Below are 18,079 nucleotides of genomic sequence, written 5' to 3'. Positions count from 1 at the left end.
AGCATTCCAGAATTTTGACTTTTATTTGAAACTTCTATTCACTCTTTGGAAAGTATAATAATGGGTGTGAGCACAGCTTTCAAAGCAACAGAGACTGAAAAAGAAGATAACAAAAATAGTATTCAGAGAAGATAAACCAAAAATAACACACTAGAAGATGCAGCAAAGTAGAGGGAATACCCACAGCTGTGGCAGCCCTTTCTCTAAGGAAAACAAGCTTTTATGCTTTAAGGACCGAAAGGCCATTTTTCTTTGCTTCAGGCATGACAAAACATGAATCCCAGGTATCTTTATTTTTTTGCCTTGTTCCAGGAAGGTAAATATGAACTTTCTCTCTTATAATTTTTGTTAACAAAAGGGAAAATAGAAGAAATTAGGTCTGTAAAACACAATCCTGCAGGTAGGGATTGAACTTGAAGTCAATTGGGAAAAGTCCAGATAGAAGATGATGCAGAGAATATAAAGATGTTCTCATGGAAACATGTAAAGTGAGTATTGGAAATACTCAATAGCATTTCAAGTTAACTGTATGTACCTATCAGTGTTTTCAATAAATCAACAACTATACTTGGTTATAGCAACAAACCTGGTTTAAAAGAAATTGTCTCGGTGTGTCCAAACAACATAGCTAAAATCTTTGGAGGGGATTCACTTCCCATTGTACACCCTTAAGTACCTTTTCATGTTGTACTATGAACATGATTTATCTATTTGAAGATAAAATAATGTAATAAATGTAAAATAACATTTAAAAATTTATGTTAGTAGAGGGCAGGGTACCCATAATTGGTGGCTTCCCTGCCCTCACATTTTCAGAAGATAAATTTGTTTTGAACTCATGCCATGTCCATCTTCTGCTTCCTATTCCTACTACCTTCGCTGATTCTCTTTACTATCACAGAGCCCTTTTTTATTTATACAACCAGAAATTGTAAACAGCTTCTGGTATATTTTTGCTTATGAGTTATGTTATGCTCCCTGCCTGTTTTTACTGGGATTTGTATATATCAGTGTTAATAGGATCTTTCTTTTACTTTTGAAATATCTCCCATCTGTCTGTCCATTTATCTACCTACCTACTATCTATCTACAAATACTATAAAATGAACTACATGTAACATATGTATATACTGATTCTGTTTTTAGTGCTAAAACTCTGGCTGCCACCTAATTTCTTTCTGCTCTTGCCTCTCTGTGGTTCACTCACCACAGGCCTCCCAGCTGCTCCTTGAGCATTCCAGGCATACTGCCGTGGCAGGCCTTACACTTGGCTCTTCCGTGAGTCTGGGATGCTCTTCAATGAGATAGTCTCTTCCTTTGCCTCCTGAAAAATCTTTGCTTAAATGTCTCCTTTACAGTGAGGACTTCCCAAACCACTCTATTTAAAATTTTTACATCCACTTAGTGCTCCTGATCCCCTTTTTGTGATTTGCTTATTTTTTCCCACAGCACTTATCACCTTCTAACATAGTCTGTAACTTATTTATCTTATTTATTGTCTGGCTTCTTCTTTAGTATAAATTTCCATGATGTCACAAAGTATTTTCATTTTCTAGAACTATTTCTGCCACATAGTAGGTGGTCAATAAATATTCGTTGATTGGCTGAATCCAGTTTCTATTTGAGCACAGTGATGAAACAATGATGGAAACAATACTGTTTTCAAAAACATATAAATATGCTCATGTAAATATTGCTACTGTGCATACACCTATGTGATAATTGCAACTACTCAGAAGTTTTTAGTTTCCCTCATTTGGAATCATTCACCAATTTTAACTTAATAAGAGCTTTACTCTTTGTCACATAAGGTTTCTATATATTGCTTAATCTCTCACAAATCTTTAAGGTAGACATTATTACCCCCTTTTACAGAAATCTTTTATTTTTTTTATTTATTTTTATTTTTTTAAAGATTTTATTTATTTATTTGACAGAGACACAGTGAGAGAGGGAACACAAGCAGGGGGAGTGGGAGAGGAAGAAGCAGGCTTCCCACTGAGGAGGGAGCCCGATGCGGGGCTTGATCCCAGGACCCCGGGATCATGACCTGAGCCGAAGGCAGACACTTAACAACTGAGCCACCCAGGCGCCCCCCTTTTACAGAAATCTTACAAAAATACAAGTCACTTGAGTAGGGTAACAGTACTCACTTGGGAGTTGAGATATGAACACAAGCTTCTGTGACGTCAGTCATTATGGTATAGTGTCAAATACGCCTAATCCTAATGACTCCTAATAGTCCTAATAATGCTAAAATATCAAGGTAACAGTTTAAGCCAAAAGAATCTGGTCAGAGAAACTAACTTGCCCAGTAGAGCTTCCAGTTAATCCCAAACGTGTGGTACTTATTTAAACCATACTTTATATTTGTTTTATGCAAGATAATAATTAGATCTCTTGATATTGGCATTATCTGGAAGAAAATGGTTTTTATCTTTTAACTTCTCATGTGTGCACATCTATTTTTTCCTAATATGAGAATTCAAGTTATTAATATGGAGTTTATTTATTTTTTAAATTTTATTTACATATTCAATACAAATGATAAACACCCATTGATAACTTGCATATGCTCTTTCTTCCCAACCAAGAGCTAAACACTATGCTGAATTTGTGCTTATCACTCCAATTTTTAAAGAAGTTTTTGTTCTTTATAAGAAGGATATCATACCTCTTGGTAGATATATAGTTTTTTGCTTTATCTTATTTATGTAGTGTCCCTCAAAGCATTATTTTTAGGGTATAATTCTGACCCAGATTAATATGCTTAGAGAGTTAATAATTCATGGCACATGAAATTCTTTTGGAACCAAATAGTGTTCAAAGTCATAAGTGTACTTATCACAGATTTCATAATTATTTACTCTTTACATTATGCAACCCATAAAATGTATTAACAAACAGAGTTAAAACTACTTTCCCTCTTTGACTTGAAAATATGCTGAAGAACTGTGTAGTTGGCATTAAGTCAGAGCAAAAATAGACTGTCTTCAATTTAGGTCTCTTCCAAGAGCATTTAGGTCATCATTTCATTCTAATGTCTCATAGCATGACACCATGTCAGCATAATGGAGACTTACGACAGCATGGTTCACATATCAAAAGATCAAGGCAAAATCCAGAGACATTTCTTTTCAAAATTCATGCATATGTGGCAATTACAACCTCAGATAATAAAGGCAGATACCCATATCCAAAGATAATAAGTTCATTTGAGGTCTCAAAATGAAAAAGGTAAACAAGAGATTGCAAACTCTCACTGAAGAGAGAAGTCTGATAGGTAAGTTTTACCCTCCTTACCCCCCAAAAACAGAAAATTAAGAAACATGGCCTCAAAATAGAGTATGTTTAAAGCTGATTGCCTTAAAAGTTATTATGGTTTAATAAAAGTCTCTTTTAAAGACAGCTTATGATGCAAATTAAATAATCATGTTAAATGTTAGTTCCTTGTTCCTCATTTATATCAGATATTACAAAAATATACCAAAACAAAATACAGTAATTACAAAGCAATAGCAATGACAGAACAAACTGGAGCACTTCATAGAAAACCATACCTGATGAGGGGAGTAGAATTTCTTGTCACTATTCAGTCTGTTTCCATCCATGGAGAAAAGGAAGCTTCTTCTTTTGACACTGTCCTCAGATTCAGATTTGGGAAACCTGTCTCCCTCTCCTTTGTTGTTTCCTTCAAGATGCTCCCTTTGTCTTCTTTTCTTCCTTCGGTTCCTCCACTCCTTAGCGCTTTTAGAACTTAACTTTGATGCTTCTGAAGAACTTTCCAGGAGCTCTCCTAACCCACCTATTCCACTGAAATCTCTTGAAGCAGCTGATGCTGCTGCAACTGCCTGTTTAAGACAAAGCCAGGCACTGTTTACAACAAGTGATTTTGGAAACAGTTGACTATGTACAAATGTTGCCATTAAGACTACTAACTATAGGTAAACATTGTGTCTTCTGGTCATTACATTGTGTCTTAGAGAGTTTACTTAATAATGACAATTTAAAACAGTATAAAGCAATATGCTAACCTATGCATTAAGGCAGGAAAAGTCTGGTTTGGCGCATCTCTTGGAGAGTCTTTAAAAAAAAATAACTCTTTTGAGATTAGCTTCATTTTCAAGGAAAATTTCTCTCTTAAAAATATCTTCTACATTTTAAAAGCAAATGTTCTCTTAGTGGTGGTTGCTGGTCTGATTACTATTCCAATTCCATCCACAGGCTTGTTCTTCCCACGTGTGATTGTGAACAACCGAGTGGTATTTTTTTCCTTCTAAATCTAGGTCTAAGACTTCTTCTTTTCCCTTTTTGTGAACTCAAAGAATTTAAAGTGTGTATTATTTTACCACTAGATAGAAGTAGTGGGAATATATTGGCTAGTTTGACCTCTTCCTTCATTTGAATTACACTTAGTACTATAGCTCCCAGCCCTGGGGTTATGTTAATTCCAGAGTTAACATGATTAATTTCTTACATAGCATTTTAGCTTTAAATTTTTTAATGTTTATAAATTATCTGTTATAAATAATAACAAATGATTAACATATCAATCAATAAGTACCTGAAATAATCATTTAAGGGATTATAAGATCTTCTTTAAATATTTTCTTTTTATGTTTCAGCACTAAGTATATTTAATCATTTTGAATTTCTGCATGTACTAAAGAAACAACCAGCTCTGAGGTGAAGCACGGCAAATTGTTTTGTAATGAATAGTATTTTTAGACTGGAAGTGATCTAACCATGACTAGAGGATATGAAACAGTGATATAGTTCCTATCAAAGCTGAGTTCTCATTAAGTATATTCCTGTTTTTAAATATGATCATGGAAGTGGAAATGATTAAATTATGAGAATACTGGTTCAATTCTTTACATATGTCATTACTAAATACAAACAACTCTAATTTATCTACCCATTTTGTTTTATTTTCTCCACTAGATATATGCTAGATAGGAATTTTGTCAAATGCATTTGTACACATTGCCTAGTATGTCACCTGACATAAAAAGTGTCCAGTAAGTGTTTGGTGAATAAAGATGAAAAAGGCATTCTGTCAGTTGTCTCAGACACTGGGGTGGGTGAAGAATAAGACATATATAGACTTGAATTTTCAAGATACTGTAAAAAACTATGTGTCAGAATGGTCTGTATAACAGAAACATTTTAGGAAAGAAGATAAAATTTATAATGATTATGACAACATGTGCTTTTTGTTTTTTTCTTCCTGAGGAGAAGCAAATCCTCCACAGAAGCTTCCATTTCTGAATCTCATCTCAACACATTACAAAGAAAAAAAAAGTTTTAAATCTAAAGGTGCTATAAATACAAATTCTCTAGGATTGTCATGATCCCAGGGATGGGAACCATAGTACTACATATAGTATTAAGTATGTGTTGGGCTAAGCAATGTAAAATGTACATAAAATGGAAAACAGATATTTGTTTATATTGAATACTATATTCAATTTAAGACTCAGTATAAGACAATGCCTAGCAATTAAATGGAACAGTAATTCAGAATTTGGGTATTTACGGAATTACATACAGTCATATAACCAGATTTTTTATTTAATTCTTGATTATTAGTATCACTTTTAATGTCAGTAGTAGAAGATGAGAAATATTAAAGGCCTTTTGTAAAGATGAATGAGGCTAATGTAAATATATATAAAATAAAGTGAATAAATGAGGCACTTATTTGTAGCAAGTTAAATATAGTTGCTTAGTGCTTGATACATAGAAGATACATAATGTACAGCACTTGTTGAAAGAATGAATATACATATATTTATTTTTATCCAAATAAAGCCCTTAATTATTCTTTCCACTTTGTATACACAGTAACACAGTGCAACACATAGCATTAATCATGTATTGACTTGTTTGTAGTTAGAAACAAAGGAAGTGGTGGTAATATTCCTTTGCCATAATCCTGAAACTCATGTTCATTTAAATCACTTCCGGAATTTGTTTTGCATAAGACATGATTTCCCTACCTATTCTGGATAACTGTACAAATAACTCAAAACTAAAGCATTTATAAGGCAACAGTGGTAACCTCCCGACACAACACATTTTCTGTGTCACTCATCAACTCAATCTGTCATTGTTCCACTGCCAGTGATTTGCCGATTCCCTCAAAGGCAGATGTTTCCTGTCACCTCTTATGTCTGTGTACCTGTTTCTACCCATCTCTGTGACAAGACCAATGTCCTGCTTACTTAGACTAAGAGTATTGCTTTCACTGGCTTGATGAATTCCTCTTTTTTTAAAAAAATTATGTGACAGAGAGAGAGAGAAAGAGCAAGCGCACAAGCAGGGGGAGCAGCAGAAGGGGAGGGAGAAGCAGACTCCCTGCTGAGCAGGGAGCCCAATATGGAGCCCTCAGGATCGTGGGACCATGACCTGAACCAAAGACAGATCCTTAGGCAACTGAGCCACCCAGGCACCCCCTTGATGAATTCCTCTTGTAACAAATAACAAATATATGCTTAATATTTACTCAAGGAGTAACATTTAGTTCTTCTTCTTTTTTTTTTTTTTAAAGATTTTATTTATTTTTCAACAGAGAGAGAGACAGTGAGAGAGGGAACACAAGCAGGGGGAGTGGGAGAGGGAGAAGCAGGCTTCCCGCTGAGCAGGGAGCCCGATGCGGGGCTCGATCCCAGGACCCTGGGATCATGACCTGAGCTGAAGGCAGACACTTAACGACTGAGCCACCCAGGTGCCCTAGTTCTTCTTATAACATTTCTGTGTGATTCAGTGTAAGCTCTATAACTCACTGTGTTTGTGTGTCCTTAAGAAATAAAGCCGCGTGACTGCTTGTAATTACACTTCACTTTAAAACATAAATCCAGTTTAAAAAGCCCATTCAGAATCACAAGACATTAACTATAATACCTGTTTCAATTTTACCTCTAATTATATTGGCTCTCTTAAATGCCAGTATTTCTAATTTTGTCCCAAAGCTTCCTATTAAATTTTTCCTATCAGAGTTGTATATACTGCTATGGGATATGCTGTCTTGGGCACCATTAGGCATTTAAAGATCACAAATTAAATGCCAAGCACAGTTATGATGATTCAGTGTAAAACATTTTTTTTTTTTTTTTGGTTGTGTTTTGTCTTCAATCATCCTTTAAAGTTACACTTGATTTGTGAGTTCACTGAGCTTACTGTTACTTTTTCATGTCTAAACAAAGACTAGCTTTAGGAGGTCCTTCAACAGATACTAAATGAAAATGGAAGAGATGCTAGGCCTTATGAAGTCATTGGCTAGATGGTACCTTTGAAGAGTGACAGGTGGTTAGCAAGACATAAGTTACAGTGGAGCACCAATGATCTCATGGGTAGACTATGTCTCCCTCTCTGTCTGCTTCCAACACCTTCCTCTGTTTTAGTACTGGCTATTTACTGGGCATTGTTACCTGTGTTCTCAATAAGGAGGTAAAATTGGATTGGTACTGTGTCATCCCAGTCCAAATTAAAACACTGGGATCATTTACCCTAGGATCAGTTTAAATTTTTGTACATATGAAGCTAAAGCTGAGCCAAATCATGATTTGATCACTGGAATTCAGTAACTGACTTTTAAGTGAAAAGAATGCACATTTTTTAGTTGACCTAATTAGGATGTAGATAATTAGATTCTTTAAACTTCTAACAGACATTGTGCACTTTTACTTCTAAATTTAAAAGATACTACTCTTTTAATTGATGCTATATTTTACCCTAAAGTGGCTGAATTTCAGAATGTACTCTTACTCCTGTACTATGTATCTATATAGTATTTTCAAGCACATTGCTTTGTCTGTTTTTATAAATGATAATAGAATAATCCAATGCTATAAAATACATTTATGTACAATCTACAAATATTATTTCCCATATTCATTTAAAACTTTGAAATAAATAATTGCCCTGTAAATAGATAACATATTTCATTATCTTACAAATGTTTTATTTATAGTGATCTGAAATAAACTCTTAAGTACTTGAAATGTAGTAGAACTTTCTGCCAAGCATGAGGTATATTTTATGAGATTTTTAAGTGTCACCAAACTTATTTAAAGCTTTCCTTATAAAATCACTAAAATATAGCCATGATACTACTCTGTACCCAATGGTAAGAGGAAAATAGCAAAGCTAGCATGTTTAAGAAATGCTAAGAATATGGTTGGGCTGGGTAACCAGCTAAACAGTTCATTGTCAAATCCCTGTCTCACCAAAAAATGCCTCAAAGAAAAGGACTTAATGCTATATGTTGTGCATCTTCAAATTAACTCAGAATTATTAAAAACTTAAATTTTGACTCTACCCATTGAATCTATAAATCTGTCATTCAAATAATGCTTTAAATATCTGGAACTGTCCATCTGAAAAAAAAAAAAAACACTATGTATCAAAAAGTCACTATGTACAAAAGCTGTTTGGACTACTGCTCCTGGCTAAGATATAGTAGCAGGGATTCGCTGTCCCTCCTGAAACAACCACCAAAACAGACAAAATACATGTAACACTGGTTTTGAAGACTGCATTAATGGCACATTGGGTAGAGTGTTCAAAAGGGTCTTCACTCATTGGTAGGGAATAGTTAACCCTAGACTAGATGCTCTGCTAGTTCTACCTAACAAATCTTCAAAGGTTTTGAGATGGAAAAGTATCAAGCTGTTTATAAGTAATGTAACTAATGTCCCCAAATAAGGATCAAGGATTTTTATAGGAATACAAACATATCCAGCACCCCAAAAAGGTAAAATTAACAGTGTCTGGAATTCAATTGAAAATTGTCAGGAATGCAAAAAAAAAAAAAAAAATCAGAAATATATGGCCAGTAGTGAAGAAAAAATTTAATTAAAACTGATCAAGATCTGACGTTAGAATTAGAAGAAAAGGACCTTAAATAGTTACTATAACAATATTGTGTATGTTCAAAATGCTAGAGACATGGGAAATATAAAAGAGATGCAGATCAAGGTTTTAGAGATGAAAACTACAAAAACTGAAATGAAAAATGCACTGGATAGGATTAATAGTTTAGCAGACATTACAGAAGAAAAGATGATAAACTTGAAGACATAGCAACAGAAACTAATGGAACGGAAATTGACAAGGTAATTCTAAAAGTCCTATGAAGCTGGAAAGGACTTAGAATGGTTAGAACAGCTTTGGAAAAAAAAAATTGGAGAGCTATAACTATCTGATTTCAAGATTTATTAAACAGCTACAGAAATAAAGAGAATGTGTATTGCTGTAAAGAGAAACAAATCAATTGAACAGAACAGAATAAACAAATCCCATTCACATCTGGACAACTGATTTTTGACAAGGTTCAAAGGCAATTTAGTGGAGAAAGAATATTTTGTTCAACAAATGGTGCTGCCCCAGTCAGAACGGCTAAAACTAACAAGTCAGGAAATGACAGATGTTGGCGAGGATGCAGAGAAAGGGGAACCCTCCTCCACTGTTGGTGGGAATGCAAGCTGGGGCAGCCACTCTGGAAAACAGTATGGAGGTTCCTCAAAAAGTTGAAAATAGAGCTACCCTACGACCCAGCAATTGCATTACTAGGTATTTACCCTAAAGATATAAATGTAGTGATCTGAAGGGGCACCTGCACCCATGAATAAAAGAAAAAAAAGAAATCTTGTCATTTGCAAGTGGGTGGAACTAGAGGATATTATGCTAAGCGAAAAAAGCCAGTCAGAGAAAGACAATTATCCTATAATCTCACTGATATGTGGAACTTAAGAAACAAAAAAGAGGATCATAGGGGAAGAGAGGAAAAAATAAAACAAGATGAAATCAGAGAGGGAGACAAACCATAAGAGGCTCTTAATCATAGGAAACAAACTGAAGGTTGCTGGAGGGGAAGGGGGTAGACAGATGGGGTAACTGGGTGATAGACATTAAGGAGGGCATGTGATGTAATGAGCACTGGGTATTATATAAGACTGATGAATAATTGACCTGTACCTCTGAAACCAATAATACATTATATGTTAATTAATTGAATTTAAATTAAAAAAAGAAAAACAATAACAAAAACAAATGGTAATGTAGTAATTTGATATCCATATGCAAAAAAAAAATCTCAACATATAAATTACACCTTACACAAAAATTAACTGAAGATGGGTCATTGACCTAAATATAAAACATGAAACTATAAAGCTTTTAGGAATAAAAATAGGAAATCTTTATGATGTTGATTTGGCAAAAATAGATACAACACCAAAAGCATGACCAAACAAACAAACAAAACCTGATAAAGTATACTTCATCCAAATTTAATTTTTATCCAAAAATACTATTAGGAGAATGAAACGACAAGTTACAGATTAGGAGAAAATATCTGCAAAGCATATATATCATTAAGGACTAAAGGACCAGGATATATAAAGACTACTCGAAACTCAAGAAAACAAAATGGGCAAAAGATTTAAACATCCACTTCACAATAGAAGCTACACAGATAGAAAATAACATGAAAATATGCTCAACATCATTAGTCATTAAGAAAATGCAGAATAAAACAATGAGGTACTTAGTAGAATGGCTAATAAGACTGACCATACCGAGTACAGATAAAGATGTAGAGGAACTCTTACTACCATGAGTCAGATTTTACTGTCTTCCCATGATTTTCACCTTCAATTTATGTGGTTTTTTTTTCCTTTTAAGCAAATACTGTTCTGTCTCTTCCCTCAAGACTTGAATGCCCCATTCACTATTCCCTGAGCTCAAATAGCCTTTCAATATTAATGAGAATTTAAAGTTGTCATCTAATGCAGATGCTTTCCTGATATCCCGATAGGGGCTGTAGCAGACACCTTTTATGCTACAGAAACCCCAAAGAATGGTTAAGAGTAGGTATACATAAAGTTTTCTTGTTAACATTTGAGATCAATTAACTTCAGAATAAAACCTTAAATGTTATAATTAGGGGCGAAACATGAATAGTTGGAAATATCAGTTATGCATCTTTTCACATTAAACTGAATGTCAGATTCTCCCCTCAGGTTTCATGAGACACTTTCATAGTTTACCTTATCTTGAATGTGTTTTCTACCCCAAAATAATTTGTTTATATATAATGTCAAAAAGTTCCTTTGATCTCAACTTCAGAAATAATTTTGGGTTTGAATAGCTTTCTCTTATTTCTAATGATAATGCCTGTATACCAAACGAAAAGCTGGTTTGACCTCTATGCTACAACAATATTCCTACTTAAAACTTACAATAATAATAACAGTAACAATAATAATAAAACTTTGCTTATTATCACTCAGTACCTGAGCTTCTTCCTGTTGCTTTTTAAGCTGTTCCAGCATTTGCTGAAATTCAGCCTCTTTCTGTTCTGCCTCTTCCAAGGTGGCCTGATTCTGTTCCTCATAGGCCATGGCCACCACAGCCAGGATCAAATTCACCAAATAGAAAGATCCCAAGAAAATCACCAGGACAAAAAATATCATGTATGTTTTTCCAGCAGCACGTAATGTCTAGGGGAAACAAAGGATAATTTCATCAGTATTTTATATAATGTCCCCAAATAAAGATTTGATTTCCATAATCAGGTAGTGAGGAGATGAATACTTTTTAGCATCCAGTGTATTTTGACCAAGATTTGTTTGCTGTTAAAATGAACACATGTGTAAGTGCATGCATACGTGTGCACACACACACAAATAACATTTAAATTAATCTGAGCCTTGACTGTAGTGTCATTTGATACAAACACACATTTCAAATTAGTATATATTGGATATATATACGAAACCCTACGAAAATCTTAGAGTCCATAATGGGGGGCACTATTAACAAATAAGAACACTACCTTTAATTCCTTTCAATGGAGTTCTACTTCCATGGCGGCCTATACTACACCATCTAAAGATAACGTCTTTCTTTCCTCCTTTTCTAGCCCCAATTAACCATGGGTTTAACTTGAAATTTTTTATGTAATTGATTTTTAAATATTTTCACATGTTCTTTTTATATCTACAATTAGATTATGAACTCAAAGCCATGAAGATTCTTTCCATCTTCCATAGTTCCTAGCAGAATGTCCTTCATATAAGAAGTTTTTACTGTACATATACTGACTGAATGAACAATTGGGATTCTAGGCATATTTGCTTTGTACTGGACCCTCCTCTGTATTCTAGAGTCTTACTAACAAGTATTGATACTTGTCAGTTCATTTATGTTCATAAAATTAAATCTCACACATGTTAATTTGAACCTGAATGCTTGTGTCTCCCCAGAATTCCTCAGTTGAAAATCTAGTGCCCAATGTGATAGTATTAGAAGATGGGGCCTTTGGGAGGTGATTAGATGGTGAAGGTGGAGCTGTCAGGAATGGGATTAATGCCTTATAAAAAGCACCTCCAGAGAGATCCCTAGCCCCTTCTATGCAGATGATGACACAGCAAGAAAATGTCAGCTTATGAACCAATAAGGGGCTTTTGCCAGGATGAAGCCGTGCTGGCATCTTGATCTTAAACTTCCCAGTCTCCAGAACTATAAGCCATCCACTTCTGTAATTTATAAGTTATCCGGGCTGTGGTATATTGTTGTAGCAGCCCTAATGGATTAAGACACTTACCAGCTGGTAAAGGTTCTCCCAGTAGTCTTGAGTCATGAGTCGAAATAGAGACAAGAAAGCCCAACTAAAGGTATCAAAGCTTGTGTATCCATAGTTGGGGTTTCGGCCAGCCTTCACACAGATGTATCCTTCTGGACACTGGCTATAAGAGAGAGAAATGGTGCTAGCGTCAGGTTGGCAATTGTTGCCATTTCAATTGATGTTGATTTCTAGGAATTCTCAAAACCCAGGGTTGTTGTCTATGATGGATTTTCTTGCCTTCATTTCCAGAGCACTTTAGGTAATTGCTTACAGTGATACTGTTATTAGATGAAATTTATTAGGAAAGCCAATAGAAAACTGGGATGCAAGGAGTCAGATTTGCAGACATTTAGAATGGCAAAGAGGCAGCAACCACACACTTTTGCCTCTGACTTCATCAGTGTCTTGCTCTTTACAAAGTGGCAAGAATCAATAATTAAAAATGAAAGGCCAGAAAACAAAGGGTAGGGAACCACTTAATGAGCTACTTCAGTAGGCGCTTCTGTAGAACTTTATAAAATAAAGCTTATATTTTAGAATATTTGAGATTTACAGAAAAATTACAAAGAGGGCCCAGAATAAATGCCCTGTTTCCATGCTCACTTTCCTCTATTGTTAATATGTTAGTATGGTACATTTCAATCAATATTGATACATTATTATTAACCAAAGTCCATACTTCATTCAGATTTCCTCAGTTTTTCCCTAATATCCTTTTTTTTCATGTTCTTCAATTGTTCTTTTTTTTTTAATTTTATCATGCTATGTTAATCACCATACATTACATCATTAGTTTTTGATGTAGTTTTCCATGATTCATTGTTTGCCTATAACACCCAGTGCTCCATTCAGTACGTGCCCTCTTTAATACCCATCACCAGGCTAACCCATTCCCCCACCCCCCTCCCCTCTAGAACCCTTTGTTTCTCAGTCTGTAGTCTCTCATGGTTCGTTTCCCCCTCCAATTCCCCCTGTTCATTTTTCCCTTCCTACTATCTTCTTCTTTTCTTTAACATATAATGTATTATTTGTTTCAGAGGTACAGGTCTGTGATTCAACAGTCTTACACAATTCACAGCTCTCACCATAGCACATACCCTCCCCAGTATCTATCACCCAGCCACCCCATCCCTCCTACCACTCCAGCAACTCCTAATATCCTTTTTATGTTTCAGGATCCCATTCAGGATACTATATTACATTTAGTCACCATGTCACTTTAGGATCCTCCTGATAAAGTTTCTTAGACTTTCCTTGTTTTTGATTATCTTGATAGTTTTAGGAATACTTTCAGGTATTTTGAAGAATGTCTTTCAATTGGAATTTGTCTGACATTTTTCTCATGATTAGATTGGGGATGGATTTTTGGGGAGGTAAAATACCATTATTGTCACATCATATCAAGGGTACATATGATCAATATGACTTATCACTGTTGACACTAACTTTTGTCACCTGATTGGAGGTAATGTTTGTCAAGTTTCTCCACTGTACATTTACTCTTTCTTTTTTTTTTTTTCCCATACTGCATTCTTTGGATAAAAGTCACTATGTGCAGCCCACACATTAGGATCCACCTTCTTAAGAGTAGAGCATTTACAGAGATTATTTGGAATTCTTTTGCATGGGGGATTTGTCTGTTAGATCTCATTTATTTATTTATCTATTTCCTTTTCAATTATTTCTTTATATGAGTAGGTACTCATGATATTCATTTCATACTTTGAATTCTAATTTAATTGTTTTATTTATTTTGTTGCTTAAATTGTTCCAGTTTTAGCCATTGGGAGCTTTTCCATTGACTCCTGTATCTCTTTGATGTAACCCTATGGTTCTGTGTGTTCTGTTTTTGTTTGTTTTTTAGCACTTTCTTACTTTGTGGCACTACAAGATGCTTCAGACTCATCTTTTATATTTCCTGCTCTAGAATCGGCGATTTCTCCAAGAAGTCCTTGTTCTTTTACTGGAGAACAGTATTAGAACCCAGGACAAGTGTGTGTGTGTTTGTGTGTGTGTGTGTGTGTGTATACATATATATCTCCTTGCTTTGTCGACTGAGGACCTAGAAGCAATGACACTGCCTTAGCAATAAACATAGCACCCAGATCTGGCTTCTAATAACACATATGTGTATATGTATATGTAAACATCTGTTCCTCTATTAAGCTAAACAGGAGGTCATACTGTCTCCAACCCTATTTCATCACCTCATGATATCATTCTAGACTCCTACCTTTGCGTATCTATAACTTCTCATTCCAAAAGTGGCTGGCTTCTATCATCTACTATCTATATGCTTAATTGTTCAATACTAGTATACATGGATAGTTGTTTCAGGATTGCTAATCCATACTAGCATGGGAAACAACTTTATCAACTAGAGTACAGTTTTTTGTTTTTTTTTTTTTGCCTTTGCCTTACACACTCCACTTCCAAAGTTGTTTAGATCAACACTTATTCTCCTACTCTTTCAGTGAGGTTATTTTATACATTATAAATATATTTGTATCCCTTTGTTACATTCTGTTTTTCAGCCGGGGATACCCCAACCATACAAATGCTTCTTTTTATTTGCATACACTTAACTCTTTGTGCTGTTAAGTTCTATGAGTTTTGACAAATGCTTAATGCTCACCATTACAGAATCATACAGAAGATTTTCCACTCTAAAGAATCCCCCATGCGTCACCCAGTCAACCCCCTACCTTGAACCCTTGAAAAACACCGATTTTTTTTTTTATCATTTCTATTGTTTATCTTTTTCAGAATGTCATGTAATTCGAATCAGACAAATATAGGTTTTTCAGATGGGCTTCTTTTCATGTATTAATATGTATTTAAGGTTCATCAATGTCTTTTTGTGCTTGATAGCTCATTTTCTTTCTTTTTTTAAAAAAGATTTTATTTATTTATTTGTCAGAGAAAGAGAGCACAAGCATGGGGAGTGGCAGGCAGAGGGAGAAGCAGGCTCCCTGCCGAGCAGGGAGCCCAATGTGGGACTTGATCCCAGGACCCCGGGATCATGACCTGAGCCGAAGGCAGATGCTTAACCAACTGAGCCACCCATGTGTCCCTCATTTTCTTTTTATCACTGAATAATATCCATTCACTGGATGAATACATCACAGTTATCCATTCACCTTTTGTGGGACATCTTGGTTGTTTCCAGTTTCTTGTGATTATGAATACAACTGTTATAAATACTCACATGCATGTTCAAGTTAATTGGCCAAATATCTAGTAGGGAAATTGCTCGATCATATGGTTAGACTGTGTTTATTTTGTAAGAAACTGCCAAATTGTCTTACAAAATTGTTGCACTATTTTGCATTCCCTCCAGCAATGAATGAGAATTCCTGTTGTTCTGCATCCTCACCAGCAGTTGGTATTACCAGTTTTTTTGGATTTTAGCCATTCTAATAGGTATATAGTAGTAACTCATTGCTGTTTTAATTTTCAATTCCCTAATGACAAATGATGTTTAGCATCTTTATATATCCTTATTAGCCATCTGTATATATTCTTTTGTAGGGTGTCCAGATTTTTGCCTATTTTTAAATTGAGCTATTTGTTTTCTTTTTGTTGAGTTTTAAGAGTGCTTTGTGTAGTTTGGTTACAAGTCTCCTTTTCAGATAAATATTTTGCAAACATTTTCTCCCAATTAAGCCTAAAAAATAAGCCTATTTTTTCATTCCCTTTATAGTGTCTCTGCAAAGCAGAAGTTTTTAATTTTAATTAAGATTTTTTCTTTCCTGGATTGGGTTATTGGTGTTTAAAACTTATCACTAAATCTGAGGTCATGTAAATTATATTCTCTGCTTTCTTAAAGAAGTTTTATGGTTTTGTATTTTACATTTAGGTCTATGGTTGATTTTTTTTTTCTGGTGGTTTTTATTTATTTATTTATTTATTTTTATTATGTTATGTTAATCACCGTACATTACATCATTAGTTTTTGATGTAGTGTTCCACGATTCGTTGTTTGTGTATAACACCCAGTGCTCCATTCAATACGTGCCCTCCTTAATACCCATCACCAGGCTAACCCATCCCCCACCCCCCTCCCCTCTAGAACCCTCAGTTTGTTTCTCAGAGTCCATAGTCTCTCATGGTTCGTCTCCCCCTCCGATTTCCCCCCCTTCGTTCTTCCCCTCCTGCTATCTTCTTCTTCTTCTTCTTTTTTTTTAAACATATAATGTATTATTTGTTTCAGAGGTACAGGTCTGTGATTCAGCAGTCTTACACAATTCACAGCGCTCACCATGGCACATACCCTCCCCAATGTCTATCACCCAGCCACGATTTTGAGTTAGTTCTTGTGTAAGGCGTGAGATCTGTATCTAGGTTCATTTCTTTGCATATGGATTTCCAATTGCTCAGCCCGATTTGTTCAAAAACTTTCCTGTCGCCATTGAATTGAATTTGCCTCTGTCAAAAATTAGTTGATTACATTTGTGTAGGTCTATTTTTTTGGGGGGGGGTGTCTGTTCTGTTTCATTGATACTATTTATCTATTCCTTCCCCAGTACCATACTGTCTTCATTACTGTATTCTCTTAGGAAGTCTTGAAGTTAGGTAGTTTCTTTAGAATTTTATTTGATATTTAACAAGAGTGGCCATCAATTTTACCATGTAAATCACCTAACCCATACTAAGTACTCAATAAAGAGAAGTGATTCTTATGGTTTAATAGTGATAAAGTATTCATCATCCAGCCTTATCCAAAATTTTATCTAGGCCTTTACATTAATCATAATAATAAAAATAATACCTAAAATGCAATAAACACTTATGATGGACCAGGTGCTAAATCAAGGGCTTTATGTGTATTAAGTAATTAATCACTAAAACAACCCTAAGAGACAATATTACTCTCCACATTTTAGAAATAAATAAAATCAGATACAGAGAGCTTAGAACACTTTTCCAAAGTCAGAGTTTGTAAATGGTGGAGTTAGGGTTTGAATCCAGATACATATGAACTCTAGAATTCATGCTCTTATTCACTACATTCTCCTAACAAAGGTTAGGAAAAATATCAGGAAAATAATACCCCAAACACCATATCCAGACTGTTACACATTTTCAATAATACTAGATTTTTATGGCCACATGAATTTCCCATTTTCTAGGATGACTCAAAATACTTCTGTGTAAATTCTGTGGTTTAAGAGTCACTAACTGTTGCCATCCTTGGCTTCTAAAAAATTACTCTACACCCTGACCTAAAATTAATTTAAAATACTCTTGGGAAAATATGTTAAGTATGAGTGACCAGCAGGATGACTAAGATACTAAAGTGTCTCTTATTGTAGAATGTGACCAAAAAGAAGTATTAGGCATGTAGACCTAGACATGCCTTTGACATATATCTGTCCCTTGACTCTTTTGCACACTGGGTTTTCACGTTATTTCAAGAATACCTAACTCTCTCAAAGCAGTTTC

General features: G+C 34.8%; 1 protein-coding gene across 6 annotated transcripts in view; it reads right to left on the bottom strand.

The window, feature by feature from the left end:
- Positions 1–18,079, bottom strand: part of SCN3A (sodium voltage-gated channel alpha subunit 3) — a 115,662-nt gene that overhangs the window by 46,045 nt on the left and 51,538 nt on the right. For all 6 annotated transcript variants that reach the window (XM_032409178.1, XM_032409193.1, XM_032409199.1 and 3 more), the window contains 3 exons: positions 12,614–12,755; positions 11,301–11,507; positions 3,561–3,851 (listed from right to left, as the gene is read on the bottom strand). In XM_032409178.1, coding sequence (XP_032265069.1) covers positions 3,561–3,851; positions 11,301–11,507; positions 12,614–12,755 — 640 coding nt within the window. The remainder of the gene's footprint in view (positions 1–3,560; positions 3,852–11,300; positions 11,508–12,613; positions 12,756–18,079) is intronic.

Source organism: Phoca vitulina, unplaced genomic scaffold (assembly GCF_004348235.1).
Source record: "Phoca vitulina isolate PV1807 unplaced genomic scaffold, GSC_HSeal_1.0 scaffold1, whole genome shotgun sequence".
NCBI lineage: Eukaryota > Metazoa > Chordata > Mammalia > Carnivora > Phocidae > Phoca > Phoca vitulina.
The sequence above is the reverse complement of the archived record's forward strand: the minus strand, read 5'-3'. Positions and strand labels throughout refer to the sequence as shown.